The 17,313-nt window shown below is 50.4% G+C and overlaps 2 protein-coding genes across 2 annotated transcripts in view; both read right to left on the bottom strand.

Annotated features, from left to right (window-relative positions):
- CAPN5 (calpain 5) overlaps positions 1 to 17,313 on the bottom strand; it is a 50,839-nt gene that overhangs the window by 9,512 nt on the left and 24,014 nt on the right. The window contains exons 3-6 of the mRNA XM_086739723.1: positions 10,605 to 10,736; positions 1,696 to 1,904; positions 1,069 to 1,261; positions 317 to 510 (exon numbers count right to left, since the gene is read on the bottom strand). Coding sequence (XP_086595849.1) covers positions 317 to 510; positions 1,069 to 1,261; positions 1,696 to 1,904; positions 10,605 to 10,736 — 728 coding nt within the window. The remainder of the gene's footprint in view (positions 1 to 316; positions 511 to 1,068; positions 1,262 to 1,695; positions 1,905 to 10,604; positions 10,737 to 17,313) is intronic.
- Positions 7,290 to 7,769, bottom strand: OMP (olfactory marker protein). Its single transcript, XM_010116376.1, has one exon. It carries the CDS (start codon positions 7,767 to 7,769, stop codon positions 7,290 to 7,292), a length of 480 nt encoding a protein of 159 aa, XP_010114678.1.

Consider the following 17,313-nt stretch of genomic DNA (forward strand, 5'->3'; position numbering starts at 1 on the left):
GTAAAGATGAGCTAGAATCATCCTTCACTAGTGTGAACGTGCTGGCTGTTTCACCAACACACCCACCAGGACCTTCATGAGAAGGTCTGCCAAGCTCAGCTACCCTCCTGCTGACCTCCAGGGACCCCAGGGCAAGGAATTAACCTCTCCCAGTGAAACAGTAGGTTTAGGATATGGGTCGCAGCATCACACAACTGCCCATACAACGTTATCCTACGGGTGTGGATGTAGCCAAATTGTCTCATGCCTCAGGGCTTGCTCCAACCCAGCTTTTCCCACTAAATAAAAGGTTCTGCTGTTGCCCATCCTAACTCACGTGTCGCTCCAAGGGCCGTTCCACTCCCGCTCGCCCCACGGGTTACGCATGCGGATCATGTCCAGCTTCTCTGACTTGAAGAAGGACAGCAGGCCGTGGCCCAGGCGGACCTTCCGCACGTCCGTCACCGCGTATGCGTGGCCCTTCACCAGCCCGCAGGCCAGGCGGGCCTCCATGTCAGCTGCTGATGTGGCCTGGGCAGGGGGACACAAACAGTGCTTGTACTAGGGGGATGTGACCACCTTTGCAGGGACTGGGAAAAAAGACAGCTCAGATTTTCCTCCAGGTTGCTCTGAGATGAAAAGGAGAGCACCAATGCTCAGGGAGAGAGTCAGTTGCCTTGGAAAATGTCTCAGATGCCATTTCAGGTGCTAGTCTTCATCTCCTGCATGAGGTCTCTGAGCTACCATACTGTCAACCAATAAAGCTCATCCTACTGGTTATAATGGGAGGTCTGGCACCCAGTATTGGTAGAAACGTCCACATGCAGACACTAAAATGCCTTCCTATGAAGTGAATCCTCTCCTAAAATTTAAAAGTTAGTGGGATGAATCTGGGCTCTTGGACATAGCACTGAGGAATAAAGAGGATTGGCATCCAGGCTTGACTCCCTTTGCCATTCATGGGCAGAAGTAGGAACCCTTGGTCATCATCTACCTGATCTAATTTAGAAGTCTCCAACCGTGTAAGATGACTACATCCTAAAATGCCTATTCCCGTGACACTGTGACCATACAGGCAATGTTGCTTACTTTGATGGAGCAGCTGATGAGGCCTCCCCGGTTGTGCACCTTCAACACGCGCTCGAAGAGGAGGTTTCGCTTGGCTTCATCAGCTATGTAGTCCCCTTCGGTCAGGTCAATAGGTTCAGAGACTCCACCAGTAAAGTCTACCAGGGCATCAGCTGTGTTGCCTCCATCCAGAGCCTCATAACAGCCTGATAACCTGAAAGAGGGTGACAGGGATGGCAGAACGACACTGGTCTGACATTTTAAGGGGTCTGGGACAGCTTTTGGGGCAGCCTGGAGAAGAGAGATTTGTAATAAAAATTTCAGTGGGTGAGGATAGAAAACTAGGATGAAAAAAGAAGACCTATGCTGCTTGCAGTACGCTTGCTGTCCTAGGACAAAGTAAAGGGAACTTGAAATCCCTAGGATAGGTGTTACTTAAACAAATGTGGCATTGAAGGACATTTTGCTTTGAGGGTAGATAAGGCTAGAGAAGGTTTTTTTCTTACAGTTTCTGTCTGTTTGAGATATGTCCTACTCCTTCCTAGGAAAGCTGTTGTTTCCACTGGTGCAAACCAACTGATGAATGAACAGAGAGGAAAAACAGGGTGCCCAGGTCCCAGTTTGTTCTCCAACTGCCCGGGTACCTACTTGGCGTAAGCTTTCTCCACCAAGGCACACCAGAACTCGTTCTTGGAGTTGGAGTGGCAGTAGATGAGCTGGTTGTGCAGTGTGGGCAGGCGGTCATCTATCACCACGTCCAGCCACTGACCAAAACGCCAGAACTGGAAATGGAAGATCCCCACATAGCTCTCGGGTTTCTCAGGGTTCCACTCCTGCTCCTTCCAGTCCGGGATGACCTGCAAGAGAAGAGGCACATGCACCTAGGTTATTCCCTTTTTTGCTGGGTTTGACTCTCACCCTGGAACTAACGCAGACAACATCAAAGGCAAAGAAGAATATGATGGGGATGGACTTGCTTACAGCCTGTGAGGCCAGATTTTGGACCTGGTTCCTCCAATGCAGACTAGATAAACATGTACCGGAATAGCTTAGACTTCATTGTGCCTTGGGAGATGGACTTAAAGATCCTTGTCCTCTTTCTTATAAGTCTACCCTGGACATCTGCTGCCATCTACTGCTATAGACAGGCTATTGGAGCAGAAGAGTACTTGATGTGACTGGGGATGGTTATTTTTATGACAACATTTTGTTCATTTTAGTGTTAGTAGGGTACCACTAAGAGAGGGCACCTTCTCACTTGATTCTGGTGTGACTTGACTGTCCCAAAAGCAAATGTATTCATCTATGTGGTGGCAACAAATAGGGACCAGACACTCTGCGTACATCTACTCTGCTACATAAAAGTGGGGAAAGCGAGATTTCCATCCCCACAAGGTTCCCATTCTTTCCTGTCAAGAGCTACCATACTCATCCAAGCAAGCATGGGGAGGTGGCTTGCTGAAAGAAGGGTGAAAGAAACCCTGGAGCAGCTGAGGGGCTGAGGGAGTGCAGGTTTGTTGTCACTGCCGCCTGTACTGCCAGCAGGACAAGGCACAAGTGAAGGGTAGCTGCCAAAGTCCTTCATGGCTGTGGGCACCACCAGCTTTGCTTTGGATGGAAAATCCATCCAACTGTTGTGGCAGAAACGGGCACAGCCGTGCACAGATGCTACACCTAGGAGGATCAGCGTTTTACTTAGAACCGGGACACAGAGGCACACAAGAAGGAACTGTCCCACCACAGCTTAGCTTTTGTTGAGGGTGAAGGCCACGTGATTTTATTTCATGGCCAGAGTGGGTTGTGAGGCCATGTACAGTGGATGTAGTTGATAGTTGACAAGTACTGACAGTTTCAGCTACAGTTATGTGACCAACTGTCCGCACCTTCACTTCTTTGCTTACCTGCTCCCAGAGCATCATGACCAAAGTGGAGAAAAGCCCCAGTGTGCCCACGGGGAACATTGTATTCCAGTACACCTAAATAATCACTGTTCTGTGGTGAGTGTTGGGGTGGGATAGGACAGGACATAGCCACAACGCGTGGAAAGAGGATCTTCAGGAGGTTCCAGGAAAGGGTGAGACCCTCTGCATCATGTCTTTGCCTTTTTCCAGCTGCCTGAGCCTTCTGGGGTTTTTTTTGGCTGCTGTCAAGAAGTTGTAACCCTGCAGAGAGACCTTTCTCTGGAGAGACCCTTGACTCCTTAGCTAGCAGCAACGATCCAGCCCAGGGCATTTATTGCTCCTACACTGAAATATTAATGACGCCATCAGCCCTGCGAGCTCACTGGCGCTCTTGAGTTGTCTGGATCAATAGAAGCAGAGCAGACAGAGCCATGAAAGTGCTACTTTTGGAGAGTTTGGCATTGTCCAGCAGTGCTAACAGTGATGCCCCAGACTTCCTCTGGGAAAGCGCCAGGGAAGGTCAGACAGCCCTCAATTGGAGCCCATCAATTCCCTCCTGTCTGGAGCTCATCCTAATGAATTGCCAGAGAGAACCATTGTGCTAATCAACTGCCTATTAATGTGGGCTCAGAAATGATTATGGCATTGATTAGAGGCAGCTTGTCAGCCAAAGCCAGTAGCGACAGCTTCCAGTTCTAGTTCTGAAACTCACCATTGCTGTTGGTGGTGGCAGGAGATATCGGTTCCCACAATCCTTCTCTGTCTCTTAATTTGAGGACAGCACTGAAGGCACCCTCTGCCACTGAAGGTAGCCAAACCGGCCAGCCTTCATGCAGAGCAGGATCCAGGAGAAAAGACTGGTTGTATTTCTACACCGACCCAAGGGGAAATGAGAGGAGCCCAATCTCCAGAGCCCAATCTGGGCATGAGGTCAAAATCAGGTTCCTCCCCCCAGCTTCTCTCAGAGCACAGCATCCCACCGAGGCCAAGGATCCCTCCAGGAGCTTTGCCCTCTAGTCAAGGTGACGGTGTCTCTCCTGGCTGTAAGGGAGAGGTGGCAGCTCTGGATGCGATGCCCATCGGGGTACCACACTTTAAGGCATACAGCACTGCCCCCACCTGGGACCTGATGCTGCGTGTTACCTAAGGGATTAACCTGGGCCACATTTACAAACCCCAGCAGTAGCTGGAGCCCAGATCCCTCCAGGAGATCATCACGTGACTGAGGAGCACGGCTCTCACCCACTCCCAGGAAATCTCCCCAGGTATCTCCATCCCTCCTCAGTGGATGCTGGAGGGCACGCCATGGACCACCCATCACAGGGTCCCACTGAGTCCTGGACTCAAAGCTCGGTTGTGCGACGCTGAGGCAGTGGACACCAGGTCTCATTCACCCAATTGTGCTGCTTTTTGCTTAGGGGCTTCCAAAATCTGGAGCTGTAACACCCTTTAGCGGGACAAATTTGCAGTGAAAGGGCTCAGAGACAGGTAAATTGGGAGCTCAGAAATAGCAGGTTCCAGATCTACTTTGTAACATTTCCCTGAGCTTGTTTAGGGCTGTTCTTATTTTTCTTAGGAGTGACTAATTATGGGAAAAGGCACCTATGACCCTGGAGAAATTTTCCCAGTTAGAAAGAGGAATAGCTAGACATCGATTCCACCAAGCAAGGGCTCTTCTGCTGGGAACTTACGAGCTCAGGAAGGGGAGGGAGGGACCCAGCTGTGCCAATCTGCTGAATCGTGGTGCAAACCAGGATGAAATTTCCCTGGGAGATGGGACAGAGTGGCGTATCTGAAAGTCTTTATGGGATGCTGAAACTGCAGGAAGAGTTTCACTAACTGTAATAAAGCAGCTCATCTTCCCTGCAACAGAGAGAGATCACACTGCCCCACTCACCTCCCACCCCCAGCTCAGGAGGATCCACCTGAGGATTGTTTCCCCTCCTCTCCCCAGCTTCAGACCTCTTCCCAAACCACAAAAACTGCTAAATGCTCCATTAAGCCTTTCACACCAAGAGAAAAGAAGGTAAATGTTCATTTTACTTTTTACAGGAGATAAAAAGGCACTCAAAAATACCAACAGTGACTTGAAAATTGGTGGGTGCTGTTTTATTGCGTGCAGGATTGGGGTAGCTTTCAAAAGGGGCATGAAGAAGACACACACAGCCTCAGTCCTTAAGGGGAACCCCTTGACTAGAGTTTTATTTTCTGTGGTACATCAACACCCAGCAAAGTATCTGCAGGCAAGAACTCTACCCCAGCAGTGTAGCAATGGCATATTGTGAGATCTGGCATGCAAAAAACCCCTTTGGAAATTGGCAGTGGCTCCTGTCATTTGGTCTAATGTGGTTTGCAGTCAGGAGCTCCACTGTGGGATGTATGAGGAGAGGTCTGCTATGGGAAAGCCTGCCAAGACCCTAGAAGTGAGTTTGGCCCACAGTGGGTCCATGCCATGGCCAAGCAGGGACGAAACCACTTTTATCTGTCTTCATGGAGTCCAGCATTTATTGAGGTCTAAGCAAAGACATCAGCATCTCCAGCAGTGCTCATGGCATGGCTGTATGATTTGGTGGTTGCTGAGCTTTGGCTGTGGGCAAGACTCAAAGCTCCTGTCACCTCATCAGCCAGTGGCTATCTTGCTGCATTCCCTTCCCTCTCTGCCTGGCATAACTTGTCCAAATTATTTTATACAGCCGGGAAGGGCATGCAGTCTGTGTCTCTGGAGGCTTTGAAGAAGAGGGTAGACTCTTTTGGGGATGTTCTGCACAAGTCAGCAGGACGTGGGTACAAAGTCACCTTGTCCTGGCTTTTCCATCACTGTCCTCTCCTTATACATCTCAGGAAAATCTCAAGCCATACTTGAGGAGTGCTCACCCATATTTAAGTGCAATCTTAGCAAAGGACCAATTGCAATAATACTTGACTCTTTCAAAGGACACTTCTATCTGTGAGTCTCAAGAAGCTTCACCAAAGTACCCTCCACTTTTCAGTGGAGGAAAAGGAAACGTCCAAAGTTAGTAGTTTATTCACAGTCACGGGACAAGCCAGGCACAAAACACCCTCCTGCTCCTAAACTTGCAAAGGTATCATCTCCCCTCTCTGCTCCCGTGGCCACCCAGACACCGCTCCCTGCCTCAGCATTTGTAGAGGGTAGGAGATATTGCTTTTTAGAATCATAGAATGGTTTGGGTTGGAAAGGACCTTCAAAGCCCACCCAGTCCAACCCCCCTGCAAGGAGCAGGGACATCTCCAACCACATCAGGTTGCTCAGAGCCCCGGCCAACCTGGCCTTTTTGGGGACAGCAGCAGCAGGTTCCTGCTCTGTGCTTTGAAAACTGCTCTGCAGCCTCAGGGCTCTCTACAGATGCTTCAGAATAAATAGATTCATGGGTGCTTTGAGGCCACAGCAACACACAAATAATTTTTGCTGTGGGGGACGCAATGCTGGCTCAGATCTACAGCCTGCTCTGAGCTGCTAGCTCACTTGCCCAACTCCGGACATGCATGCACGCCTGCGCCAACCCATCTCAGGACCAACAATCTCCAGGCAACACAAGGTGAGCGAGGTGCTACAGTACACCTCCCCAAAGTGACCCCCAGCAAGAAACGGTGGCGGCTGTCAGGAAAAGGGTGGTCTGACCACAAGGTCCAACCCAAAGGCAACCTCCCTGCATCAGTTTGTCCAGTGGGTTTGCAATCCGTGGAATATAGCATGTCCAAAAGTACTTCAGCTTCACGGCAGGGTGATCCTCCACGGGACTGGTCTTCAGGGACACCAAGCAGCCACAGTCACAGCAGGAGGAGTCACTGCAGCCTGCAAGTGCTCAGCATCCTTGCAAGGAGAAGCACTCCATCGCAAACAAACCCTCCCTTTTTAGTGGCTGGGATGGAAACTGGAAACCAGGGCTCTTTCCAGGTTGTCTCTCCTGTTTTTAGCACGGCAGCTTCTTATTTTTCCATCAGGCTTTTTGGTATGCCGTTGCCACGGTCGGAGGGCTTAGGGCAGCCTCATATTTCCAAGCCAGCAAGACCCTGCACCAGTCAGACCTGGTGAATCCCTGCTGAATTCACCAGCTTGCAGTCTTACACTCTAGGCAAATAAAGCAGCAAGCTTATGGTCCCTTCCTCCTCGTCACTCAGACAGAGGACAGAAGGTATGGGGAACATTTCGCAGGGCTGAGGGGCTCCAGAAGCACCAAGCTGTCCTTCACTTTTTTTTGCGATGCCATCCCTCATTAAAAAAAAAAAAAAAGTGTAAAAACTGAAACAAGAACTGAAATGAGAGAAAGAAAAACGAAGACAAAAGCAAAGCTGGAGCAAGGAGGGCTGAGAGAGAAGAGATCAGGCTTTAAAAACAACAGAGCCCTTCAGCTGAGCCGGTTCGAGGCCATCGGTGAAAGCGAGGAGAAAATACATCACCTTGCGGATCTGGGCTAGCTCCGCTATCCGCTCCCCAAATTCCTGGGCATCTGCCTCGTTGCACTCCACCTCCTTGGCCCCTGGCTTCTTCCAGAAGATGCCCACCGGCTCCAGTAGCTGCCGATTCATAAGGTGGGTGAGATCAGGAGTCCAGTGCTGGGAGGTGCCGGTCACGGTGACCTTCCCAGGTTTCTCCAGCTGGATGTGCCAGCGGAGGAAGCGCAGGTTGTGCTGCTGGATGAAATCCACTCGGTAGATGTGCTCGTTGGGACGCAGCAGCTTCTCGCCGTCCTGGGGCCTCATGCTTTTTTGCTGCAGGCTCTGGAAGCGCAGCCGCATGCAGCGAGTGAGCTGGTCATCGTGGACAAAGGGCAGCTCAAGCATCCCTGCCTCGCCTGCCATTGCATCAGCTGCTCCTCTGCTGTGTCCTCAGCGACGTTTGGCTCTCAAACAGGACACACGAGCTCACCAAGCCCCCAGAGCTGGTGCCCCCTCTCCACGGTCCCAGCAGTGCTAGGCAACCCGGGCCAGTGACGCAAAACACCCTCCGGGGCTTCCTCTGGGTTTGCAGATCGGGAACCGATGGTGCTGCTGTGCACGATAATCTATAGGGAAGGGATGCCTAATGTCAGCTTCCCTGGCAACCTGCCTGACAACCATGGCTCGTTATCCCGAAACGAAGGCGTGCAGCCAGGGATGCCACTCGGCAGGTCTGGATGGCGGTGGCTTTCTCTGAGTGTAGGCTTGTGGGATAATTCATAGAATCATAGAATCATAGAATGGTTAGGGTTGGAAGGGACCTTCAAAGGTCACCCAGTCCAACCCCCCTGCAAGGAGCAGGGACATCCCTGACTAGGTCAGGTTGCTCAGAGCCTCATCCAGCCTGGCCTTGAACGTTTCCAGAGATGGGGCCTCCACCACCTTTCTGGGCAACCTGTGCCAGTGTTCTATAATTCGCATCGTAAAAAATTTTTTTCCTAATTTCTAATCTAAATCTACCCCCCTCTATTTTGAAACCATTACCCCTCGTCCTATTGCAACAGGCCCTACTAAACAGCCTTTCCCCGTCTTTCTTGTAGGCCCCCTTGAGGTACTGGAAGACCACTATCAGGTGTCCCCGGAGCCTCCTCTTCTCCAGGCTGAACAGCCCCAACTCTCTCAGCCTGTCCTCATAAGAGAGGTGCTCCAGCCCTTTTATCATCTTCGTGGCCCTCCTCTGGACCTTCTCCAACTGGTCCATGTCCTTCTTGTGTTGGGGGCTCCAGAACTGGACACAGTACTCCAGGTGGGGTCTCACCAGGGCAGAGTAGAGGGGGAGAATCACCTCCCTCCAGGTTGGAAGGAGACTCTGGAGGGGTCTGGTCCAGCCTGCTGCTCAAAGCACAACTTACTTCAAGGTTAAATCAGGTCGCTTGGGGCTTTGTCCAGTCCGTCTTTGGGTATCTCCATGGATGGAGATCTCATAGCCTCTCTGGGCTCCTGTTCCAGTGTCTGACCATGCTTATGCTGAGTACAAGCTGCAGCTCAGAACCATAGAATTATAGAATCATGGAATGGTTTGGGTGGCAAGGGACCTTCAAAGCCCATCCAGTCCAACCCCCCTGCAAGAAGCAGGGACATCTCCAACCAGATCAGGTTGCTCAGAGCCCCGGCCAACCTGGCCTGGAATGTTTCCAGGGATGGGGCACCCACCACCTCTCTGGGCAACCTGGGCCACTGTTCCGCCACCCTCAGTGTAAAAAAAAAAAAAAAAATTCCCGATGTCTAGTCTGAATCTACCTCCTTCTGTTGTAAAACCATTACCCCTCATCCTATCACAGTAGCAGAGCTGGTGTCTATTTGGACCAAAGGGTTAATCTGTGCATTGGACATCTCCTATTTTGCTTAAAAAGTTGCTGCTGCAGTTTATAGCTGCACTTCCTCCTGGAAATTCATCACAAGCCCTCAAAGCACCTTGCAAAGAGTAAGTAAAGGTCCCACCTAATTCAGAGGTCTCTAAAAGCTGAGGTACGTCTGATCAGAGCCCTGTGGCAGAACACCACAGCAAACAACTGGGAGGGAAGGCTTGGGGAGAGGGCTGCAGCTTTCGCTTTTGCCAGAAAACAAACATTTCTGAAAGAAAGAGGAGGCAGGTAACGAAGAACCTCTGAGAGTTAAGGGCATGGAAAATGAGACGTCACAAACACCCACAGCCAAATTGCCAAGGGAGGAAAAGCAATGCCATTGGCAAACTGAAATAATGAGGTGTCCAGAGGGACCCGGCTTCTGTTCGGTTGGCATTTCCCAGGGCAGGGCTGGGAGTGAATGGTGAGGAGGGAAGACAACTGGCCCGCTTGGCCCTTGGGAGACGTTGATGCAGAGGAACAAGCTAAACAACCCCTTCCACCACACCTGTAACGCCAGCCACGACAGTCACCACAGCCACGATGGGAGGAAACCTTACTGCTTATCCAGAAGCCAACAAGAGCTATCCTGTTCCCATTTAAAGGGTTTGAAGCCTTCCTGCCTTGGCTTTCACAAGACTGACTTCTGTAGCTGAGGACATGGTGGAGATGGGCACAGGCTGTCCAAGGATGTGGCACTGAGTACCTCCTTCCTCTCATACCTCTGTGGTTGTTCCTCAGGTCTGCTGTCCCTTGCTCCGGTGCAGCTCTTTGGTGTCTTTCTGGCCCACAACGCAGTCCCTTGGGACCGCACACTCGAAGAAGCACTGCTACATGGTCCAATCCAGCCATAGGACATGCCAGGGATGGATGCTTTGGGAAAACAGCGGCTTGGGAGAGATCCTAATACCCTCAAATCACCCTCCCTGCCCCAGCGCAAGGTGTGTCATCGCCAAGGTGAGCACACACTGAGCAGCCAAAGAGAGGTAATGCCACAGGAAACAGGGAAACAGGGCCAAACACTGCAGCTGAGCATCCTGAATTTTGTTCTTCTTGTTGTTTTTTAGGTTATTTTGGAGAGGGGAGGGTCAGATTTGGGATCTGGAGGACAGGACAGGACTTGAATCACTTGGTTAAGGAGAAACTGGCCAAGGGTTTGCCTTGAGTGTGATGTGACTGCTGTCATGATGACTGACTTCTCCTTGGAAGACAGTCCTTTAAGGGAGATTTTTGCACATGAACAGTTTTTCAGGACCTGAGGCATCCCTGAAGAACCAGTTTTGGAGCCAGACAAGCACAACGTGAAGCCAAGGTTTTGAAGACAGGCTTTCCCCTGGCACGGGGAACGGCTTACCTTCTGCCACAGAGACTCCCGGGAAGCCAGGGAGGAGCAGGCAGCCACGAACCAGCAGTTCCCGACCTGGCCCTGGTGTAAGTCATGGGAGCTGATCCCGTCCACGAAGAGACGGGGATCATTGCAGATTTCCTGTGGGACAGCAGAAAAACAGACACACTGGGTAAGCCAGGAGACAGGGAAATCACGACTAACACTTCTTGGCAAAGGAAAATCTCTTTTTCGCTTCCTCATCTTCCATTTAAATCTTACCTGCAGCTTTCTGCTGGCCTCGCTCATCACACCGGTGGCCTTCTGTTCTCACCAAGACATAGGCACCAAGACATAGGCAGCATCATGCTGCCAAAGTGACACCAGACTTACTTGTTCTGCTCCAGCCTCAGCACAGCTTTGCTATAATTATCTCTGGTGATAATGGTACATTTTCACACCACTGCAGTTCTACATTTCTAGTGGCCCATCCCCTCTTCTAAGTCCACTCTATTATTTCTCACAAGCCCTTCAGCTCTCCCTACCCCGTCACTGCTTTACAAGCTCCTCCCTCTCTTATTTTCCTCTGGAGAGCAGAAGACCATCACCCAAAGTCATCGTCTCCCACACTGGGACTTATTTAGATGAGGAATCACAGTGCCTAAATCAGACAATTCACCCAAGAAAGCTCAACGCAGATTGGGGGCTCAGCCACGGTCGCAAGAAGCCAAGGTCCGAAAGCCAAGTGTCCTCACCCAGGAGGTCTGACCTTCCAGATCTTAGCACAGCAGATGGAGAAAATTCAGTGAGCCAAAAGCTTTGCAGCTGGGCCAGGAGGATTAAATGCTCATTCACCAAAACCAGCACAGAGGACCGTGCACGGGCACCATGAATGGAGATGCCTGGGTAGGATCAGCTGATGAGCTCATCCCTCCCAGGACTCAGCCACCAAATACATCACCTTTCCTCTGCCCCAGTCCTGCCAGGCTGCCCTCCTTTCTTCCCAATCTCACTTAAAGCTTGGCCAAGAAAGCACTTATATAACACTGGTTTGGGGGTTGTTTTTTTTTTTTTATCTTTTCTCCCCATCAATCCAGTTTGAAAGGTCATATCCGGCTGGAAGCTTGGAGCGGATGAGACAAAGAGCCGAAAGAATCTTTTTCCCCTCTGTTACTAGCTGAAAGGGGGAAAGGAAAAGCAGATTTTCCTTCTTCCCCCACACCTCCCAGTTTTTCAGGCTGGCTGCACCCAGAATAACATGTTCCCTCCAAACTTTGCACGTGAGGACTTGCATTGCCTCTGCCCATCATGGAGGGGAACAGGAATCCCTGCTTCTTAAGCACCTCCTGCTATTCCCTCCTAACCCAGCCAGCACCGTACACCTAAAAAATAACCTGAGCCCCATCCAGACACAAACCGGGCAGGGATCAAACCCAAGGGAGAGGACTAATCCTCTCCCAGCTGCTGGCGCTGCAGGAGGTTGGGATAAGCGCTAGAGGGAGGCAAGCTGACAGCCAACCCAAGGCAAGAGCCACCTGCGCTTCTCCGCATCCCGAGTGCTACCCTTGGGTGAATCCGCAGTGTACAAAAAAATGAGTCACTTTTTATATTATACAAGCAGGAGAAGACATGAAAGTATGAAAAACGTAGCCTGCTTGGCAGAAATTATCATCGGGTAGAGGGTGTCAGATGCTCAGAGACTTTTCCTAAGAGCAGAGCTGCCAGTTAGCTGTGATTGCCCCGTTACCAGGAAAGAGTTTGCAAATTAAAACCCCTCCGTTGCTGATTTTAATAGAGGGAAGCCCTACGAACTCATCAAATGAGCAGCCTGCCCTGGCACAGGTGAGGGGTGCAGCTCATTAGACCCTACTCTCTTGGACCCATGGCAGCAACAAAGGTGCCATGGCTGGAAACGCTCATGCCAGGGTAGGTTCCCTCTGCAAAACACAAACCTCTTTCTTGACCCAGGATCTTGCATGCCTGGTGCCTGGAGATGCATCATGCCTTGGAGAAGGAATGATGCTTTGCACGAGGATCAGCCCGGCATGATATTCAGGCCCAGCTGGAAGGAGACATCAAGTGAGCACTGCACACAACTTGGGCGAGTCCCAAAATGCTCAGTGAGTCTCCCCAGGAGTCATCCTTGAAGGGTAGAGAGGGGCTGCCATGCTTCCCTGCAGAAGGACCATGTAACAACCTCAAGACGTAGGACTGAGCTTGGTCCCAGTGGACTCCCTGTGATCCTGAGCACAAAATCATCAAATCAGTGCTGTTAGAAAGAACTTCTGGAGATCATCCAGTCCATCCCACCTACTCAAAGCAGGGCCAGCTACAGCACGTAGCCCAGGACCATGTCCAGCCAGGTTTTGAATATCTCCATGGATGGAGACTCCACAACCTCTCTAGACAACCTGTGCCGGTATTTGGACTACCCTCACAGTCAAAAAGTTTTTTTCTCATGTTTGCATGGACTTTCCTTCTTTTCAATTTGTGCTCAGTGTCTTTTGTCCTGTTACTGAACACCACTGAGAAGTCCGGCCCTGTCTTCATTCCCTACCATCAGGAATATATGCACATCGTTAAGCACCATGCCCACATGCAGGGGGGGGTGATGAACTAGACACCAGTGGGAACTAGGCCAAAAAAATGCCAAGAAAAGCATTGAACTTTTTACTTTCCTGCAGGCAGAGATAAAGAACTTGTTCTGCAGCCAGAGGGAATTACAGGGCCTGGGGTTTGTATGTGCAAGGGGAGGAGAGAAGCAGAGATGTTCTGATCGTAGGAGGTCATCACCTTGGTTTCCTCCCCTCCCTCCCATGCAGGAGACAGAAACCAGGTGAGCAATAACATTTACCCAGGTGGGCGCTTCTCCAAAAAGCAAACACCACGTCACCCTTCCAGTGCCACGATCTCGAGAGAAGAGGGCAGCACGCAAACACACACACCCTCACACACCCTGGGTGTCTTTTGGGTTCAGGCATCAGCCACCAGCTCAAACTGCCCTGTGGCACCCAAGGCTCCAGCAAACAGTGTGTCCATCTTGTCCTTCATCCCACCACAGCGAGATCCTGGGTCGTGGCTGCTCCTAGTCTGGACACAGATGGTGAACAGTGTGAATAGGGTGAGATGGTTGGAGGGAAGCTATAGCTTCCATGTGTTGCTTTTAACTCCACCTTGCCCAAGAGAGCCTTCCATGCCTCTTTACCTTCAAGGACAACCTGTCTTGGAGGATCTTAAGGATCCTAAGCACCATCAGAGATGATTCACCCTCCCTAAAAGTGCCTGCTGAGCTCCAGGCAACAAAATACAACTTAAGAGAAAGCCTGTACAGATGATCCTATAGAAAGTTATAGACTGATAACACAGGGAGGGCCAAACTAGTGATTCAAAGTTCTGGTGATTCATATACCTCACATCCCTCCTCCTGCAAGGGATGTGGGACAGAGGTGGAAATCAGAGCCGGGGCTGGGAGAGGACTTTGAGGTCCCTGTTGATGAGAGGCTGGTTGCAGAGGTACCAGGTCTGGTTTACGGGAGCCCAGAAAGGATGCGTGCCAGCTTGCTCCCTCTGTCTTTGTGTTACTGAGCCCATTAAGGAAAAAAAAGTGCAATCAGTGCAATTATCTTGCACTCGGTGGTGTAATTTCGCTTCCCACCAAAAAGCATGCAGGCTTTTCCTCTGCTCTCCCCTTTGGTGCTCTTTCCCCTCAACACACACAATTTCCTTCCAAATGCATTTAAACCACAAAATATCTCCCTCGTCTTCTCCAGCTAGTCCAACTCCACACAGGGTAGTAATGAGTAAATCACTCTCTAATTGACTTTATAATTGGCGACTGTCTTATCAAAAAAGGTTTCCCAGTGCAGATTTCTGAGCTGTGGATTCACTGGGGATCTGGATCATGTCAAGACAGCTGTGGGGAGGGAAAACGCTAAGGGAAGGGGGGGAAAAAACATGCATGCCAGGACTGTTTTTTCCTAACAAGATTTTGCAAGGAGCAGACCAGTCTAATTGCATTGCAGAGCCTGGCTGTTTCAGGAACAATGCTTTCACCCAGACTTGCAAAATCAGCAAGATAATCTACTGGTGTGGTCATGCTTCTCCCCTCCTGGGCAATGGGGAACCAAAAGGACCCTGCGTTTTAAATGTCACTGACACAGCCAAAAGAGCAAGAGGCGGCTGAGCACAGCAAGCAGTGGTGACAGAGCGGACATAAAGGTCCCTGCGTTGCGTTGCTGCAGGTACCTGAGTTGGGATGCGATTTTGCAAAAAGGGCAACTAAAAAATTTGCACCAGAGTGACATGGGGAAGGGAAATAGGCTGAGTTTGGAAATTATTATAGAATCATAGAATGGTTTGGGTGGGAAGGGACCTTCAAAGCCCATCCAGTCCAACCCCCCTGCAAGAAGCAGGGACATCTCCAACCAGATCAGGTTGCTCAGAGCCCCGGCCAACCTGGCCTGGAATGTTTCCAGGGATGGGGCATCCACCACCTCTCTGGGCATCCTGGGGCAGGGTTCCACCACCCTCATTGTAAAATATTTCTTCCTCATATCTAGCCTAAACCTACCCTCTCTTATTTCAAAACCATGACACCTCATTCTATCACTTACAGGCCCTACTAAAAATTATATCTCAGTGGCTTGGCTTCACACACATCAAAGGGTAGGTTTGGTTGGCAATATCTACACTCTATAAAACCGTTTGTCAGGGTTTGTATGGCCTCAGTCAGGCATCCCTCATGCTAATCCACTCAGAGTATCTTAATGTACACATGTTTGCGTCTGTTATCAGCTCCCACCCCACGCAAAGGGCATTGGACACTCCACCCACAGCAAACAGGACTTGCTTGTCAAGGGAAGGAATAAAAAAAAAATACATTCCCCACCAAGCTCATGACTCTGCCTGTGTATCTCAGCACCATGACGTTTGTTTTGGCACCAGAAAGACCGTGGATGGTGACAAACAAGATCTAAAGGTCAATTTGCAGGCCCAGCAGCCTTGACGGGTCACTCTGTGGTTTTATCTTCTGGGTATCCAAAGTACAAAGGCACCAAAGAGGTCACTGTTTAAGCAATGAGATGTGGAGAGACGCAACATGTTGCAAGAGCACAGCTCCTCCCCAGGAGCAGACGGAGAGAGAGAAGGATGGGAAGGAGACCAGAACAACTGCAGAGACATTGGACCTGCTGTTCTCATTCCTCCAGCCCATGCTCTCCGGAGATGCACTCTTGGAAAGCCTCACTGTTACTCGGCCCAGGACTTCTTTGGTCTCCACTCAGCCAAGACTGATGCAGAGGCCACCATAGCCTGGCTTTTAGCATCTCCACGCATTCGGACGCAGCCTTTCCTGGATTGTCTCTCCCACAGCGAGTTGTTTTGATGCATCTGGTTGAAGAGCCGCTAAGAAAAAAATACTCCCTGGATCCTGACAGCCCTGAGATCTGCAGATCTCAGCTCTGAAGCAGGAAAGTCTTCACATGCCTTACTCACAAACTGGGGAGTGGGATGCCCAGAACAGTGAGATGACCTGCCCTAGTTTACCTCATCCAGACGCAGAAGTGGTGCCTCTGGGTTTCAAGTCCCAGTGCAGTCTGGTCACCACATGGGACATCACTCCTTTACAGAAACGATGTCACCTGGCTCCTTTTCATGCTGCATCGTCTGAGCCAGCCTGACCCTTACAAGAGCACACAGCTACTGTCCCACAAAGTGAAGGAGAGGACACTGAGCAAACACAGTAGCTCTCAGGGATGGTTTCACTGGATCTCCTTTGCTTGAATCTTAGTACCTGTAGGCATGGGCTCTAGGGAGCCACACCAGAGTGGTGCAGGAGGAGAAACAAAACTAAGATCCCACGGCTGTTTTAACTTTAACATCCTATGACGGATACATCTCTCTGACTCACCACAGCACTGCTAGCCACCTTCTCCCAAGTTCCACCATCCTCCATCATATCCCAGTCTTGAGTTTTCCTGCGGATCTCCCTTGACCGATTTCCTTTGGGACAGTGCTAAGGACTTGCAGGGCAAGGAACAATCCTGGTTTGGCAGCATCATGGGTTTAAAAAACACCCACCCTTCAAAACCTGTCCCCTCACCACGGCAAGCTGCGCCCCCAGTTGCACTGGCACTTCCAGTTGTAGGGTCTAACCTCAACCAGAGGAACTGCTTTGGCTTGAAACTATCTGCATCAGGCCCCAGACTTGTTCTTGAGGAGGTTCACAGTCACGTTGCTACAAGTGAGGGACCATGAACCACAGGCATGAGCCATGAGGATGTTCCACAGCTTGCTCCACTTTTGAGCCATCAATCCCCACCCTGGAAATATGGTGGTGAGGATGTGTTGGTGGGAAGGGAGGAACCTATTCAAGTAAGCCCTGCTATGAGAAAACACAGTATTTCAGGAGGAATGGTCCAAAACCACCCACTCATCACAAGAGCTATTGTGAAATCCTGGAGCGAGCTGGTGTAGCCATTAGCTTGGCTGCACCACTTCTGCCTCCAAGAGACATAATTCAGGTTTGGCACTCCTTCCTGCTGAACGCTGCCTTGCCTGAATCCCAATTCCTGTGTCTCACCAAAAGCCAATCTTCTAAAACAGGATTTAGGAATATAAATCATGCAGGGTTTTTGGTTTTTGTTTTGTTTTGTTTTGTTTTTTTAATTATCCTAAGAGCCAAGTTATTGATGGGAAAAGAAAGAACATAAAGCTGCAAAGGAAAATTACCTCATCCTCC

Source organism: Chlamydotis macqueenii, chromosome 1, assembly GCF_036417535.1.
Source record: "Chlamydotis macqueenii isolate bChlMac1 chromosome 1, bChlMac1.mat, whole genome shotgun sequence".
Lineage (NCBI taxonomy): Eukaryota > Metazoa > Chordata > Aves > Otidiformes > Otididae > Chlamydotis > Chlamydotis macqueenii.